The sequence below is a fragment of the Patagioenas fasciata genome, chromosome 1 (assembly GCF_037038585.1).
Source record: "Patagioenas fasciata isolate bPatFas1 chromosome 1, bPatFas1.hap1, whole genome shotgun sequence".
Lineage (NCBI taxonomy): Eukaryota > Metazoa > Chordata > Aves > Columbiformes > Columbidae > Patagioenas > Patagioenas fasciata.
This window is the reverse complement of record NC_092520.1, coordinates 110,647,652-110,665,581: the sequence shown is the minus strand read 5'-3', so window position 1 is coordinate 110,665,581 and position 17,930 is coordinate 110,647,652. Positions and strand designations below refer to the sequence as shown.

The window sequence follows — 17,930 nt, the reverse complement described above, 5'->3', positions numbered from 1 at the left end:
CATGCGGTAGAGATATAAACTGTACTTTTTCATAGGGATGAAACAGACGTGTGAGGAAAGACTAATAAAATATCCAGAGATGATAGCTTTTTGCAGGGACAGAAAATGTCTTGCTCCATAGCTGTAGATACTCTTTTTTTTTCAAGTTTGCACAAAGGACGTTTATCTCTGAATATATAACAGTTCCTTTTAAGATGCTCTGGTGCTGTATGCTCCTGTTCTACTGTTGCCGTGTTTCCCCAAAAATAAGACCTAACATGAAAATAAGCCCTAGCATGATTTTTCAGGATTTTTGAGGATGCTCAAAATGTAAGCCCTACTCCAAAAATAATCCCTGGTTACAGTTAATTAAAAAAAAAAAAAAAAAGTCAATTTAAATAGTGTCCAGGCAGCTATACATGTAAAAAAGTGGTAAGTTTGGGGAGCAAAAATTCTTATAAGGCCCTGTCACTGCTATACGTTCCTTGCTGCCTAGCCTGACTCTCATGGGTCTGTCAAATATTTACCTCCTTCAGCTATGAAACAAGAACCTAGCTCTCCTGAAGTGAGATCTTGTTCATTAGAGGGAGATAGAAAGGTATTTTGGAGGGTGTACCACACCTTATCTCTTGTGTGAGCTTCAGGCTGCCTTTACCCAAGGCAGATGCCTGCACTTCCAAAGAGCTGTACCCCAGGAGTACCGGGTTGACCAAAGGGTGATCAACATGCCATGGTTAGATGGGAGTTTTGACCTTTCCTTTCCCACAAGCCCTCCCCTCATGCCTTCCATATCAAAGTGAAGATGTCTTAGGAATTGGTACCAAATTCATACAAACCTGGAGATCTTCTCCGCCAGCAGCTTTTGAAGCTTTGAAGTGAACGTGCTTAGACTTTAGCCTCTTTGCATGTTTAAAGCATTATAACCTAGAGAAAGCTGCTTGACTGGGCCAGTTATTGATTTCTATTCTGTTCTTCAAACTACAAACATGGAATCATAGTATGGCAAGGAACAGAACCAGAAGAGCCCTTAAAAGCCAGCTGACATGACCGGCACCAGGCAGTATGGTGGGAGATTTACAGTTGCTGAAAATATTAATCAGTGCTCTTAAACAGTTTCTTCTGTAATGTGCCCAATATATCAAGAGTGAGTTTAAGAGAGATTTGTGAGGCATTGCTCCTCAGGGAGACTGTGAGCTGAATTATATCTCTTTGTGGATGTGCTGACCTGTACTTGAGTATTTCTGATTTACACCCTGTAATTCTCCTTGACTTGCAAGTACTCCTGGAACAAAGGTCAGTTAAAAGTCTCTGAACAATTATTTACCTTTCTGAACAGGAATGGCAATAGACTCTTTCCATCCTAAGGCTCTGGTTCCCTTCCTGTCTGCAGCAGCACAGGTTACAGCTGCAGGTACGCTGCTGAAACACAGCTATACAATTTTGTATCTTGTAACTTGTGCCAATCTCCTATGGAGCTATTTGATTTCTGAGTCTGTGCTCTCATCCTTTCTTACCACTGAGAACTGCCCTTCACCTTCTAGCCCCTTTTAGAGGTTATTCCTAATTTTATCTTCAGTCTGGAATGAGGAAACGGTTTTCAACACATAGATGAGGATTCAGGATTAATCTAACACTTATCTTGACAGTGATATAAAACCCATAAATGCATGATGCAGTCTAAAAACGCGCTGCCTGAACAATTAGCTCAGTAGTCAGACTTTTAAAAAACGATGGCAGAAAAGCAGAGTTATGGATTAAGATGCACAATTATTTTCTTTATTTAATAGAAAAGCATGCAGAATTTTAATTATGATCAGAGATTTTATGTTTGCTATAAGTACTAATGTGGATTGCTAATGTTACAACTGTGGTTTGAGAAGGAAGGACCACACAAGGCAAGATTTGAAAACTAGCACATAGGAATATAGTGACTATTTCATTTCAGACCCTGCAAGAGAACACGTATGTGAAATGAATATGTGACAAGTGGGGAGTATTTTAATTCTGTGTAAGGAGTTGACAGACAAACAGCAACCATATATTATGTGTGATGGCAAAAAGATCACATCATTTATAACCTTTGAAGCAACAGGAAAACTGAATGCAACATTTTCTTACAATGATCTAAGAGAGAACTGTCTCTCTTTTTTCCTTTTTTTTTTCCTTTTTTTTTTTTTTTTTTCTCCCTGGTTATATATAGCTGTTCAAGAGGGCCCTGCTGAGTGGAAAATGGAGCATATGATCAAGGGCAGTCCAGTGAGTCAATTTACTGACTAAGACTGTAGATTATCATGTCAAATATATAGCACCAGCAGTATGAACAATAATGAAGCCCAGTTTATTTCTTTCCTGTAAATTGAAATAAAAATGTGATTGAAATTGTCACACCTCGGATTTATGAGCCAGATTCTTTTAATCATCTAAAGCAAATTGTCTTATTCTTTATACTGACGTTTATTTTAGGAGCCATTCCAAGACTGGCAAGCTGAAACCGTCTGTAAAAATGCGTCAAACATGTTTAAAATATAGTCTAGACAGCCGTCCCCTCAGGTGACGGTTCAGTAGTCTCACACTTTAAAATATCTGCTCCCCTCAGACCCAAAGAAGGGATAACTCAACCTTTCATCCTGTGGGGAGAAATCATTCAGTGCACACCATGTGGAGACACTGCGAGTGCCGGGATCACCAGGAAACCACCCAGCCATGAAGCTGAGAGGGCAAGAGGCTCCTGGAAACTGCAGATGGCCATTGAAAGGAGCCTTTCCTTGCCTGGTCTTCTGTCTTCCTGTGCTTCAGAGTTTCAGTGAGCAAGCATTAGGAAGAGCATATTGCCAGTATTGTACAAACTCCAAGGGTCTTCTTCCATTACTTTTGTTTTCTTTCCAAATTACAGGGAGGACACATCCATGTGTTTTGTGAGTTTGTTTATGGTGTCAATCAGTAAGGTGATATTGTCTGTAACGTCAAATTGAATACCATCTGAAGGGAAGCAACAGTTAGTGATATGGTAAAATTTCCACTCCATACAGAAGGGGTTCATTTTAATTTAGCTGTACAATACCAGGGTTCTTGTGTTTTACTGGTGTCCAAGCTCCAGGTGAAAGTCTGATCACATCTTGGCCTGTCAAAATTCCAACATGAGCAAAAACTTTGGAAGATAACATTTGAATTGCAAGTCACTTCCATTCCTTCAGGGATAAAAAGAGTACATAATCAATGTTATTGATTTCTAAACTCCTTTCTCTAAGAACAGAGCTGAGAGTAATTGGAGAGACATTTACTAACTGTTTGCTGAAGATAAGTTACAAAGTACAAATATTGCTTATCTGTTAAGTATAATTTCCTGAAGGTGGTGTGTAAACTAATATAGCAATTAGCACAGTGTTATAAATTTAGCACATATAAGGAAAAGCAGATGGTACTGCTGTGATTGGACATGTCATTGGAGTATTCCAGAGCATGCCAAATCTTTAATCTATTACTATTTGCATATACTAGTAAGTTAGTCAGTTTTCAGTAGACTGAACCAGCATGTACTATGCACAAACAACAACTGTTTTTGCTGAGCTTTAAATTTAGAGTAAAAACAGAATCCCATTTGCTGGTTTTTCTGCACTCATATTGATTTTCCAAAGCTACAAAATGGTTCATGTTGCATGTTCTGGGCAGTCAGAACAAAGGCACAGACTGCTCCATGGGCTAATGCACTTGGCAATTTTCAGCTTTCCATGACAAGAAGAGAGCATGCTGTATGTCATGAACAGTGGTGCAAATGAGAAGTCATACATTTCAAAATGCTTTGTGGTACTGGAAACTCTTTGAGCAATTAGAAGCTCTGTGGATAGCCAAAAGTGGGAGATTTTAGTTTTTAAAAAATTGACTATTTCCTGGCTATTCTTAAAAGGTAGAGCAACACCTCTCAGTTCAGAGGTGGTCTTGGCAAGGCGAAGCTCTACTTTTATGACTTCTCTTTTCTTTGGAGGAAGAGAATTTAGCCACAAAGGGCAGGAAGGGGAAAGACCAGATAGGGGTGGAGGAAGGAACTGAATTTTACAAGCAGAAGGTGAAGGTCACATATTCGGAAATTGGTGAGGATGAAAGCATTGAAGAGGAGGTAGGCAAGAGCAGAACTGGGATTTAGTGAGGCAAAATGTGTGGTAGAAAAAAGTAGAAAAGGTGCTAAGTAGAGACAGGTGCAGAAGGAAGGAGACAGGGAAGCAAAAGGACCAAGAGTGACTTTGAATCCCATTTCCTTAACCAATTTGCCAATTTTTCACACTAGTGGTTTTAAGACCCCATTCATGTTTTCAGCTCAGAGGACTAAATAGATCAGGTAATGCCTAGTCATTATAAACGCACAGTGTGTGTGATATCCTACTGTGCAGTATTTAGGCTGCTCCCAAACCTATCATCTTGTCTCATCCTTATAGGGTGCACCTGCCTGGTACTCATGAGGTTGTTGGATGTCCAGTAAAGTAGAAACCTGTGCCACTGGATCTCCCTTTGTCTCAGGGGGCTCCTGCACTGCTCCATTCTCTGGCTTATTGACATATTTTCGGAACATGATCCTTACCTAGGTGTTAACTCGTCACAAAAATAGGACCTCAAGGTCAGGTGGTCGTAGATCCTCAAAGTGAGTGCCAACCTACTCAAGGACAGGCTTCTTCAGAGCTCTGGCACTGAAAGCACTGATTTAGAATAAATCCAGGGCACATAAAAGGTGGAACACACAACACACACATTTTAGGAAGGCTGCTGGCAGAGCAGCCCTTATTTTGGTTTTATTCTGTGCTCTTTTTCTCCAGAAAAATTAATTGGACATTTCTTCTCCTATTTCCTTGATATTCTTGAGCAAAGCTTGAATTCAATCTGAGATCCTCCTCCAAGAATACCTCTTGCACTGTTATAGCCATGCTTCCAAATTTCATCTGCCTGCACCTTTCAGTACTATTTTTTCTTATATACTATTAAATCTATTGTTTCAGGTTAGCCTTTAATCAGTTTTGCCAAGCAATAAAAATCTATCACCAGGTGACCTGTTGCTTAGCAGGCCTGGACAGATGGTCCTCCTGGAGAGTTGCCAGCACCCTACCAAAGAGCCTGTTCATAGGCAGAGAGGATTTGGAACGGTTAATGACTCTTGCTCATGTGTTCTGTATCCCTGTTCCTCAGAGCCACAATCCCATCTGAAGGGGAAAACCTAGCAAAAGAGTTAGCATTTTGAGAAGTTATTCAAAATGGAGTTTGCAGTTTGATAAATGCTCTAGAGAGTGCTCCTAACCTTAAGCTAAAATAGAAGAATTCTCACTACATGGACTTCCCACTAAGAAAGGCCTTCAGGGAATACGAAAGGTATTAGATGACTATTTTAAGTAGATGCCTGTAGGTACGTGTATCTACATGCATGGGTGCATACATACTATGTGAGTATGTATCTTTATGTGTGTGTGTGTGTAATACAATAAAAGAAAAACAATCAAACCCATTGTAAATTAAATCTTATTTCATTACTGTTGTACACTTAGTTCCAATGACCTTGTAGGATTTGTAGATTTATTACTTATCAGATGAGGAAAAAAAAAACAATTCTCTGTAATGATTGCACTATCAAGTTGCTATAGCATTGAGTGCCATTATTTTTACCTCATGATGGATGTGTATTTTGCTTTGAATAAATAATATCAGTTTTATAGAGCAACCCTCACAGAAGCAAATCAAAATGAAAATAAGATGTCTATTTGTGTAGTAAATTTCTAATACATTCAAGTAGTCAAGATGTTTCTAAGATGCAACAATTTAATTCTAGAAACAAGTTTGAAGTACAGATAGCTGGCATATACTTTGTTTAACCCAATCACACTTCAGAGCTATGTAAAAACAGCTAGAGAAATCCAGAGTGGGATCTTGGCTAACAACAAGAACTAAATAATATACAAAGTCAGAAAGGATAATTTGGTTTGTAGAAGATAAGAAAAGAAAACCAACACTAAAACATTATTTACTGGAAGTCTGGTATTAAGAACTGATAACTGGAAAAGGAAGGTGTTTATTTATCAGTTGGCTTTTCTCAGGAAAACAAACAAAATGTAAAAACAACAAAAACAAGCTAGCAAACAAAAACAGAAAAAACCCAACCCACATAATGCTTACAAAATTTGCATGTGAACACTAAAACTATTCAGATATTCTTGAATATTTTTAGCTACAGAATTTAAATTATTAATATATTTTGCAATATTTAATTTGTTTTGTGTCATATTTGCATAAATTAAATACATGAAGTCTGTCTGGAAAATCTCTGGTAATCTCCTTTTGCATTTGTCGGGGTTTGTTCTGGGTGTTTGTTGCAGGAAATGTCTTGAAGGAGAGAATCCACCAACAGAGAGCAAAAAAATCTCTTCCTTCCCCTTCCCTTTTCCCTTTTCATCATTGCTGCTTATGGGTCCTAAAGGCCCTAAATGCACATGCACATGTTTCTCTGTTTCTTTTTTTTTTTTTTTTTTTTTTTTAATTTTGACTGTTTAACAAATGAGGTACTCTGAGATGCCAAGATCAAGGCACAGGAGTACTCTAATAAAGTAATCTAAGATGATTACAGCTGAGGCAGAGACCAGTGAGAAATTTCCCAAAGGTGCAATAAAAACCATCCTCCCAAAAAATATTTAAATCTGCTTGATCTGCTTGGAGGAAGGCAGCTGAGAATCTGTTGGGAAAAATCCTGGGGCTCCAGGCACTTGGATATCCCCCTCTGTAACTGGGGGCTGTGAGCTCCTGTGCCCCATGTGCTGCAGTGGCAAATTCCCCAGGCCTGTCACACATCTGGGGACACCATGTGCCCCTGTCCCAGGACAGCGTTGTCCCTGCAGCAGGTTTCAGGGCAGGAGAGCTCTGGAGCCTGAGGCTGGGGCTTGGATGCTGCCAACACAGGGCAGGTGGGAGGGTCCACTTGTGTCCTGTCTTGTGTCTCCTGGGGCAGGTGTTCTGCAGAAAGCAAGAAAAAGCAGGAAATGTTAATTTTAGGTATGTTTGCCTCAGTGTTTCAGGTTTTCGAAGCTCTGAAATTTTAGCAAATATAGTCTTGCTATATGCTATTTTGTTTTGATGTGTTCATTAGCTGTTATTCCATGTTCTAGCTGAAATAGGCACATATTTAAAGGCTGGCTTTGGAGTTTGCTCAGTCTTGCATGCAGACAGCCTGAGCAGAAATTAGTTGCCCTGTATCCAACAGATTTCTGGTCAGAGCAGATTATCCTTCAAATCTAGGTCATTAACATGTATTTGTCTGAAGCAAAGCAGATTAATGTGCCATTCCCACTGATAAACTGTCCAACCTCTGCTTTTATCAGGGAAGGAGAGTTATCCAAGATCAGTCAAGTCTCCAGACTTCACTGTCCTGAGAGGATTAAATGTCCAGGCAAATGATGTCTATAGGACATTCACAGATCACTGGGTTTGGATATTTTAAAGCATTATATTCATTTAAAACAAATGGAAATCAAGACACTGTCAGGAATAGATCTGCTGTTATTCAAGAGCTATAAATCTACCATAATATTTATGATGCTTTGGAAAACAGAAGTTCATCTGGTCCTCTCTCCCTCAAAATTAAAATATTAATTATATTATATATAAAACATGAAGCTGAATAAGAAATTTACATTAACTGTGTTTCCGTAATTAAAAGAAAGAAGCCTTGTTTTACTAAAGAGAAAAGATTTCTTTTTTTTTTTTTTTTTTTTTTTTTTTGGTAACAAACTGATCATCCTTACTGACTTTATTATTAAAGTAGTGCTTCAAAAATTAATATTCCACTTAAAGATATTTCAAGCCAGGAAAATATTTTTGCTCCACAACATGTTTAAATTATGTTACTCTTTCAGTTGGATAATATTCAATTCCTACTTGAAGAGGGTGAACTCACATTAACTACCATTTCATTATTATATTAACAACAGTTCACTTACTTACAGAATGAGTAAGTAAATCACTCATGCTTCAGAGATTCTTCTGCTGTTTATTGCAGATAGGAAGTATTACTAAACACAAATTTCTAAAACAAACCTAAGTTTGTCCATTTGACACCCTTACCAAAGACAAAAATTAGCAACTTCTCTTCCATTAATTAAAATGTCGGTGATATTTATGACACAAAGTCTGATTTACTTAGATTTCATAAAGCATGAGTGTCCAAATGAGAGGAAAAAAAAATCAAACCCAAAACTCATTGAGCAGGAAAATAGATGTTAAGAGAGGTAGAAAAGGGGTGAATGCAGCTATCGCACACAGAACGTTTGGTCCTGATGGAGCAGCATCTAGAATCATAGAATACCAGGTTGGAAGGGACCACAAGGATCATCTGGTCCAGCCTTTCTTGGTAAAAGTACAGTCTAAACAAGCTGGCCCAGCACCCTGTCCAGCTGAATCTTAAAATTGTCCAATGTTGGGGAATGCACCACTTCCATGGAGAGAACATTCCAATGGCTGATTGTTCTCGTCATGGAAAGAGGCTGCTTATGGTTTTGATTAAACACTTTGGTGAATATTTAAGAAAAACAATACTTAGGCAAAATTCTGGGATGTGTTTGATCTATGCTTTCACAGGATTGAGGTGAGAAAATGACAATTTACATCACCTTCTGCTCCTCTGAAGCCTGGATTAAGGAGGAGTGGGAGTAGCATCTGGCATAGGTGAGCTGAGATTCACGGCTCTTCAGGGTGGAACAAATCAAAGGAGTCTGTTAGTGACCACTATATTATCAAATGCCACCAGAATTTGCTCCAGCTTCTCCTTTGCCCTGTCTATGAAACTAGAACACATAGGTTCACTATGTAAGAGACATCTCTTTATGCATCAGCAGGATTTAACCTCAAGGCAGGACCATGTGAAGAGAAAAAAATGACACTCAAAGTACTGAAAACTAGTGGAAATGCAAGACATTTCAACATTAGTTCTGGCTCCTGGCATATTATCAAGAGGTGGAAGACCTGAATTCCCATAGGACATGCCATATTCCGTGAAAAGGAATGGTTTCTGTTTCGGGATCCTTTTCCCAGCAGTGATCTAGTATGGATATTGAGACAAATCATATTTAAAAGCTCCAGTACAAACCTAGAAGGACATTTCTGTCTTCTGAAAATAATCAACCAAGGGTGCACTAGGTTGCACTTTTAATACCTGCACACAGACCTATGAATCTGTGCCACTGTGATATTTTCATCCTCTGAGTGTTCTCACACAATGATTTACACAGCTGAATGAAAGATAAATTCATTTTTTAAAAAAAGTTCTTCTTTTCTCCCTCATAATGGCATTGTGTTCCATCTTATTTCCTGCCTTGAAAAAAAAAAATATATATACACACAAAAAACCCATAACCTACTCCTTTTCCTTACATTTATTAACAGTCACCGTGATTTTATGACCTCTGTGATATCCACCCCTAAATGTAGCTTTTCTAAGCTTAAGAAATCTCACCTACTTTATTTCTTCTCAGGCAGAAGAAGTCATTTATCGTCCTCACTGCTCCCCTTTGTTCTCTACCTAATTCTGCTGTCTCTTTACTGAGCTGGGGTGACCAGAAATGGTCCTCATCTGTTTCGTTTGCTCATTGCCTGATGGCAGCTCAGCAGAGGACTAATGTTGCCAGAATCATCTATGTGTTAATACCCTGAACTCCCACCTGGGAAAGAACCAATTTTGAGCCCCTTTTACTGTCTACATGTAGTTAGGGTTATCTTTAGCAATGTGTGTTACCTTGCACATGATAACCCTGTATTTCATTTACTACCATTTTGTTACTTAGTCCTCAGCATTTAGAAATCCTTGTGGAAAGCCTGGCTTAGATTTGTCCAATTGAATAACCTATTTTACTGGTGTACCTTTCCTTGGGAACCTTTGTACCAGGTCATTTATAAATCTCTTCATCATTATTCATTCTCTCACAGATATTTGGGATCCCCTTCAGTAAATCGCTCAGAAACAGATCTTTTATTCCTAAACTCCATTACTGTCTTTTAAACAGTTAATCTGTGAAAGGACTTTCCCTCTCATCTCCTAAGAATTTAGTTTTATAAGAGCCTTCTGTGGGGAACCAAAGAGAATTTCAAAGTCCAAGCGTGTTTCTCAGGTGACCTACCTTCATCCACATAGTCATTGATTTCTGAGAACTAAAACCATGTGAGCATGACTGTCTTTGCAAAACCGCACTGTGAATTATGTAAAGTATTGAAAGATGAGAAGTGTCTCAAAATCATAATGATGATTTAGGAATAAAGTCTCCAGAGCTATTTTGGTGTCTAATTCCTATTGATTCCATTTTGTATTCAAGTTTGAACTTATTGAGTTTCTATAATAACTTTGTGCTTATGAATGCCAAAAGGAAAATTTCTCTGATGTTCTCTACCCTATACCTAATATTAATCTCCTATGTCCTTGAAATTTAATTAAACCAGATAGTCTTTTAAATCGTTTGCCCACCATATGTTGGGAAAAGAGTAGCAAAATTGAATTAATAAATCACATCAGAGAGTAAATTAGATACACTGTTTGAAGCCAGCTTCTCTCTCATTTTCCTCATTGTTAAAACTGAGTCAATGCTGACAATAAGCATTTAAAAGTGGTCACAACAATGCATTTCAGAATGCATTGTACAGAAAACAGTGCATGTAAAGGTGGTGAATGGACTAGATTTTCTTAAGTGTTTTTCCCATTCCTGATTGCTTTGTTGTGAAGTTGTTAGTATGAATTACACCCTAGATCTGATGGAGCAGAAATAAAAGTTTTATGAAGATGGACGATGAAGCAAGAAAACCATGTCAGAAATATCACCCCTCTAATGTACGTTACCAACTATAAAGCAAAGTCATGAGAATCTAAAGCCATTAATTTGTAAAGCACAGAAAATGGCTAAATTTATAAAGGGAAGTAAAAAAAATGAGAAAGAAGTGTAATTCTTGTTTGATGAAAATTATTTAAAGCCAACACTTAAACATGTTCATCATGACACCATAAGATAGTACACATAAACATATGTTGTTGAAAAGGCATCTGTATAAAGCACTTCACCAAATCTCAGGAAATGTAATTAGGTTTCAAAGCACACTTTTTCTAAAATACTCAGGAGTACGAGCATCTGAGAGGAAACCAGGAAAAGAACATTTTCATCCTGTTATTTATTTCTTTTATGTTTATTCTCCTAGCTTGTGACCCTTTTTCCTATGTCTTTATCAAGGACAGATTGAGTTATGACTATGTATTATGCAAGACTAACTTCACATCCCTTTAGAAGGATAAAGTCAATTACTTCAGTAGCAGTGGATCCTGCCACTCCAGTTGATGTCTAGTGGCTTCCAGCTGCTCTTTGATTTTGGTTTTAAAATCTGTAAAAACATAAATAGCCTGGGATTCAACCAAGTGAGATCCTGTCTGGTTTAAAATGAGTAAGTTTTATGTGTAATCCGATTAAAACAATGATAGAGATGTTTGCAAAGTAATTTGGACTGTTTTACCAATGAATAAGCTGGTGAACAGCACAGGTAGAAGACTGTCTTTGGATGAATCTACAGGGTAGTATATGTTAGGTGGTACGAACTGAATATGACCTTGGGAATGAAGAGGCACTCTGCAGCCCCACCAGGAGGCACCCTAGGTAGGTTGCCCAGTAGTTCACCAACACACTAAGTTAAGAAAAGACATCTCCATTATGCTAAGGGAAGGCACTTGAGGTCAGTTCTTCATCTCATATTTTGAAACATGAAAAAAAAAGGTTGTCTTTGTTAAAGGATACAAATTTGGTTTTCTTTCTCTGTGGCTGTTCTCCAAAATCCTTCATGTGTAACAGAATGTCTGAACATAAACTGAAATGTCAAATCACAGCTTTGACATAAGATTATGGTGTTTTAGAGACTTTTTTTCTAACTACGTCTGTATGGCTAAAGTTAGGCACATTGGAGATTTTACTGTTTCTGAGGACAGTTACCACTACATGACTCTTGACAGCAGTGTGCAGTGTTGGTCCCCAGTGCAGCAGGTTCATCTGGGAGAAAGTTTGTTGGCATGGTCCTTGCCAGAGTTAGCTAAAACACAAGCGGTATGGACAATGAAGTTCCAATGCTTGGGCTGACCTTCCTGTTCCGTTTCCTTCAGCATCAGGAAGGAAGTCTTTCTGTTCCCACTGTTTCATTTTGGGTGAAACTGGCTTAAGGGCTCAGGAGGCCAATAGGACACTTGCCTGACTCTGCTGTCTTGTGGGAATAGCATCCTCCTAACATAAGCATGTGGGTCTTGATCTCTGCTGTGTTTCATTGTTAATTTTCAACACTACTGGCCAAATTAATCAGAAAAGGCAAAGACTTCACCACTCTGAGGTCTTTCAGGTGTTGCCTGGTCAGGTTGGAGAGTTCTGGTAGAGTCAGGCCTTGCCTATGAGACTGCAGATGCTGGCAGTGCTCAGAGGAGAGGCAGGTGCCAGACTACTAATACAAAGCCCGTTCATCTCCTGCTGAAAATCACGTGGTGGTTATGGAGCACCTCCAGGGCTACAGGTGGGGCTATAAGGACTGTGGCTTTGCTTGCACGCAGTGGCACTTAGATGATCGCAGCAGCTGCAGCTTAGGTGTCTCTAGTGCTAAGTTATTGTAAGAGTGTAATATGAAATGTAGAAACAAGTGGCAGGGTAGAAACACAATGATGTTCTCTTAATTCATTATTTACTCTTTGAAAAAAAGTTTTTCTGATAAAGTTCAAAAAAAAAAGCTACATAGACACACGCTGTTTTGCAACCAGCAAACAGGTCCCCATTTGAGAACTTGTAACAAACTGACCCAGAGATTTGTCCAGGAGAAGGAGATTCAGATCTGCATGAGCAGAAATGGAAACTGAGCATGTGCTCCTCATACCTCAGGTGAATGCTGTACTTCTTGTATCCAGTGTAAATCAGCATCTACTGCAGACCCACATAAAAAAATAGCATGTAAACTGGGCACACTTCCCTCTGAGTTTTGTGAGAAAGACGTGGCACAGTCAACTGTTTGTGGGGGAAAAGAAAGGCTAAAAATCCCCTTGGGAAACAGGTGGCTTCTTACAGCTGAAGGTCGGCTGTTGAAGACCTGAAAGAATGTTATTTAACTATTCCTGTCCCTAACGTCAGATGGCTTCCCACTTGAGTGACAACAATGTAAGCTCAAAAGTGGGGCTGTGGCATAGAAGATGCATCACTCAGCCCCACAAGACAAAGCTGCGACCTAGCAGGGCACAGTGGAAGTCGGGACTCTCCAAGTCCTGCACTGAGCTCAGTACATTTTATTTCCTCCCATAAACCCCTCATGAGTAACAGAAATTAAATTTTTAAAAAATGAATGAAGTACATATGGCAACACAGCTGCTGAAAATCTGTTACTCTTTTTAATCACCTCTCGTGTCCTGGGCATGCATTTCATCCTTCAGACTCAGTAAAAAGGCAAGTGCTGCAAGGAAGGCAGCTTCTTTTACTATTGGGGGACTTTGTGGTGTTCAGTCATGCAAGAGAAGCTTTGCCTGTAAGACTATCCAAAACTTCGGTCTCAGTGGGTTCGTCTTTAAAATACTTTACATATTTATAATCACTAGGACAAGCCGAATTTCAGAGTGTCCACAAAGGAACTGAAAACTGTACATAAATAAAATTGAAAAAGGAGAGGATTGTGCTGCTTTTTCTTAATGATGGTGAGCTTTTGAAATGAAAGGGATATAAACCCCAGAAAAGAGCTCAAACAGACCTGCAATATTGCAATTATCCATGTTCTCACAGGTACATTGCAGAATAGTTCTCAAGCTGAACTGACAAATGCTCCAATGCGCTGTTCATTGGCTATCCTCCTTCCATAAGCATTCAATGTCATACATAGCCAGAGTGACTGTTTCTCATTTAGCAGCCTTGGATCTCACTACTGGTTATTCATGTTTGCATGTCAGCTCCAAGGTAAGGAGAGCAAGTTTGGTGATATATTCAATTCCAATGCTGCAGCAGGGGAGAGGGAAAAATGCAGTTATTGAAAGAGGTGTTTCTGTGAAGGAGCACTGATTTACATCCTGAATAGGTGTAAATTATCCTCCATTCCAGCCCCCAAGTTCAGCAAATGTATACTTTACTCAATACCTTGCTGCTGTGGTGTTTTTTCATGCAGCCTCTGATTCTCTGTTAAGATCAGAAGGCTGTGGGTGAGATATGATGGAATGTCCCCTGTGAGTGAGCTTCTTTGGAGCCCAATAAGAGCTGATTTTAAGTCAACAATGAAGTACTTGTCAGCCAAGAAGATCTTTAACTAGGACAAGCTGCTGGACCTACAATTGATCCCTGCTGAAACGAAAAAGAATAGAGCTTCTTGTTTGTTGATTTTGAATTCTTCATGGAGGGCTGCCAGTAACTGTTAACTTGTGCATTATTGTGCTATCAGACAGGGGAAATGGCAGTGAGAACTTACCAGCACAGTCACAAACCTTTCATCACATAGTTATCATGATGGTAAAGTTACTTGCCTCTACAAGAGCAAGTTTTACCCACTCAGACAAGAGAGAGAATGGATTTCTGCAAGATGGTTTGTATTAGCTTGTGCTATTGCATCTAACTCACAGTTACCACTAAATCCAAGTGTCCAGTGCGCTTTGACACATTGATTGTCAAAGTGCTCCTGTGAGCAAGGGGGGACCGTGATCTATCCTTGTTTTGTAGATCTGCTTTGGAGGTGCAAGGCTGCAGTTATATTGAGCCATGGCTACACATTGTCATGAACTTGGACCCCTGGATCTCTGGGTCTTTCAGTTCACACTAGCTAGAGCAGACTCTCTGCTACCAACATGACAATGTTTCCTCCCCACAGCAAGCCCAAGGAGAAACCTGTGGAGTCAGATCTTTTCCCTATGGAGTTGGGATACAGGCTGCTGCACAGGGCAACTGAGTTAGTTATAGCTCGAGAAATTAGAGCTCTGATTCATAAACCCTGGCAATCACCTAATTTCCATGCATTTTTATGTAGTTTTTAATTGCTTGCTTGCCTTTGAAACCTGGACTTTGTATCATAGCTTGAACAGCTAATTTGCTTTAGGTGCTTTGGAGGGAATGCACCTTAACTACAGAAGTATATGAGGTGCTTGAGAGACGGGTGATTGTATGACTTATTGGTCTTCTTTATCCCCCAGGAAGATGAAGTTGCTCGTGACAGTCGATTCAATTTCAGTGGCTATGGCATGGGTCACTGTCTGCAAGTCAAAGATGGCTCAGCGGTCAAGGCTACTGCACCCAATCCACCTCCAGCACCACCAAAGGATTCAGATTCCATCAAAAAGAAGTTTGTTGACCGTGCAAAAAGGATTGATACAATATCCCGTGCTGCATTTCCACTTGCCTTCCTCATTTTCAACATCTTTTACTGGATCACATACAAAATTATACGGCATGAGGACATTCACAAGAAATAGGCAACTCTGATTCACCAGGACTTCTTAGCCAAAGTGATCCACATGTAAATAAACAGTGAAAGGTCTTTCTGTCAATTGGACTAAGGGTTTCTTTCCCCCTCCAAGGACACAGAAGTAAAAATGAACAAAAAGGACAAGAAAAATAGAAAGAAAAATGATTGCATGAAAAAATATGCTGTAAGATCAGTCAATGAGGGTTTCCCCCGTGTACTCTCAGTGTGTTTTTTCCGGATTCAGCATCAATCAAATATCTGTAAATGGGGCCAAATTGTATCCAACTTTATCACCAAGATATTATATTTCAAAACAAAAGAGAATAAAAAACCCCGCAATTCTCCTAAAACATCTACCAAGAGACTGTGGTGGCTACAGTACAGTGAGTTATAAGAGGACCAAACTTTTTCAGGATAATGTTGCCTTTCTATTTGAAACAAGTCTACTGAGCTACATTCCATGACCATGTCTGTAGTTAGTGGTTTCACCAAGGAGTCCTTTTGTGGGTTGTAAATTATTTCTACTGACAGGGGAGAGGAAAAAAAAAAATTAAAAAAAAAAAAAGAAAAAAAAAGAAAGAAAAAAAGAGAAAGAAAAAGGGTTTATACTTTACTATATCCTTGTGGATGTGCATTTTAATATTATCTTGCTTTACTAGAATTGTAATTTTGGAGTTGAACTTGTGTGTTGTGTTGTTTATTTGATAGCTGACACTCCAAAACCAGTGAAACTGCCCGGTTTATTTTTGTTGGAAGACAGTGCACTTACTTCATTTTATTTCTGCTGATTTTACATGCAACTTGAGGTGCCAAACTGTATTTTACCTATTGTGCTACCCTGTATCACACTACTTAGTAAGAACTTCTTTCCTCAAAGGTGTAGCTCGGTTTAGCATTGAGTTTCTATTACTGCTCTCATTGTAGCTGCAATCAATAGCTCTATAGGTAAACACAACTTGTTTACAGACCTCTAATTTATATCTTTACTCAAAGTGGCTATCATTTTAAATATCATTAAGTAACCTAAGAATTTTGAAACTGTACTGTGATTTTCAGAACCTGTTACCTTTTGGTGCCGGATCTGCGTTATTCAAATCCCTGTTACATGTTTTAAAGTAGAAAATTTAAAAAGGAAAAAAAAAAAAAAAAAAAAAGATGGTATTTTTGCTTACACAGAAGAAGACAACCTGTAACATAAGAAGAATCAAACATTAAAGTTTTACACTTGCTGTAAAAGGGTTTATTAAAAAAAAAAAAAAGGTATTTGTTCAATTTCAATAAAGCTAAATGTGGTACTAATATTTCTTCACTCTTTCCTTCATTTGCAGCAGCAGAGCTGTTTGCACCAGAGCCTAGCTTTTCTGCCACTCTGTCAGCAGAAAGAGCATGGAAAACAACCTTCTGCTGACCTGGCCTAGCATGTGAAATTTTGCTGTCGGTTCTGCAGCCAAGGGGGTGTTGCCGCCCCTGGGACTATGTCAAGGACTGTGTCAGCAATGTGGCTGGGATATGGCATGCTCCAAAAACCCATCTGGGCTGAACCAAACCCCGATGGATTCCACTGGCTGCATGGCCCTGGCCAGCCCAGAGCCAGGCCTGGGGGAAGAGGGATGCTGCTCCCTGCTCACGGCATCCATGCACGACAACCTCACCTTTACACATGATGTGCCAAGTTTGGGGGTATCCTAAACTTTCTCCTCACTTTCTCACAGCTTCTCCGCTTTGGTGAGCTGAAGGACATGCTGACTTGGCCTACATCAGTTGCCTCATGTGGACATCACAAAGACCGATAGCTTAAAACAAATCAAACTACATTCAGTTCACTGCCCTTCCCTTGAGAACCCAAAAGATACACCCTGTAGCTGCACAGCATAGACATCTTTTTCCCTCTCCCCTAGTGGTGTGTGGTACAGAGACACACTGTAGCTGCAGCTTTTCCCCCTCTCCTCTTTGACTCCTGGACCAGCTTTTGCTGAAATGTTGTGGATACAGGTACCACAGTCTGGGCGAGTCTGTGTTTGTGTGTCTGTGTGTGTGTGTCTGTGTGCGTCTGTGTGTCTGTGTGCGTGTGTGTGTGTGTCTGTGCATGTCCCCATTCCTCCTCATGTGGCTGCCTGTAACTACCAGGTTTTATTCCTCTCTCAGGACTGGGGATATCTGTAAATTACTGGTAAAAAGCCAGCTGTGCATTTTGTTTCCCCATACCCTCCTCGGCTCTGTAGACTGTCCTATCACTTACACCTGTAACAGAAGTGGCAACAGTCATCTTCGTCTTTTTGAGACTGGGGATCCAGATGCAAATGAGAACCCCAGAAAGTGAAACCAGAAGTTAAAGTGATAACTCAAAGCAACTATCTAAACTATTTTGCTTTTCAAAATAAGCTTTTGACTCAGATTTGGCTATCATAATATTGTAATTTTTATTGTGTAAAATTTGCTTTCATTCCTTTTTACAGTGGAACAGTATTTGATTGATGGATAATGTAGTTGAGGATAACCTCAGT

The 17,930-nt window shown here is 39.3% G+C and overlaps 1 protein-coding gene across 4 annotated transcripts in view; it reads left to right on the top strand.

The window, feature by feature from the left end:
• Positions 1-16,725, top strand: part of GLRA2 (glycine receptor alpha 2) — a 127,316-nt gene extending 110,591 nt beyond the window's left edge. For all 4 annotated transcript variants that reach the window (XM_071812830.1, XM_071812831.1, XM_071812829.1 and 1 more), the window contains one exon: positions 15,155-16,725. In XM_071812830.1, coding sequence (XP_071668931.1) covers positions 15,155-15,433 — 279 coding nt within the window. In that variant the 3' untranslated portion in view covers positions 15,434-16,725. The remainder of the gene's footprint in view (positions 1-15,154) is intronic.
• The last annotated feature ends 1,205 nt before the right edge of the window (positions 16,726-17,930 follow it).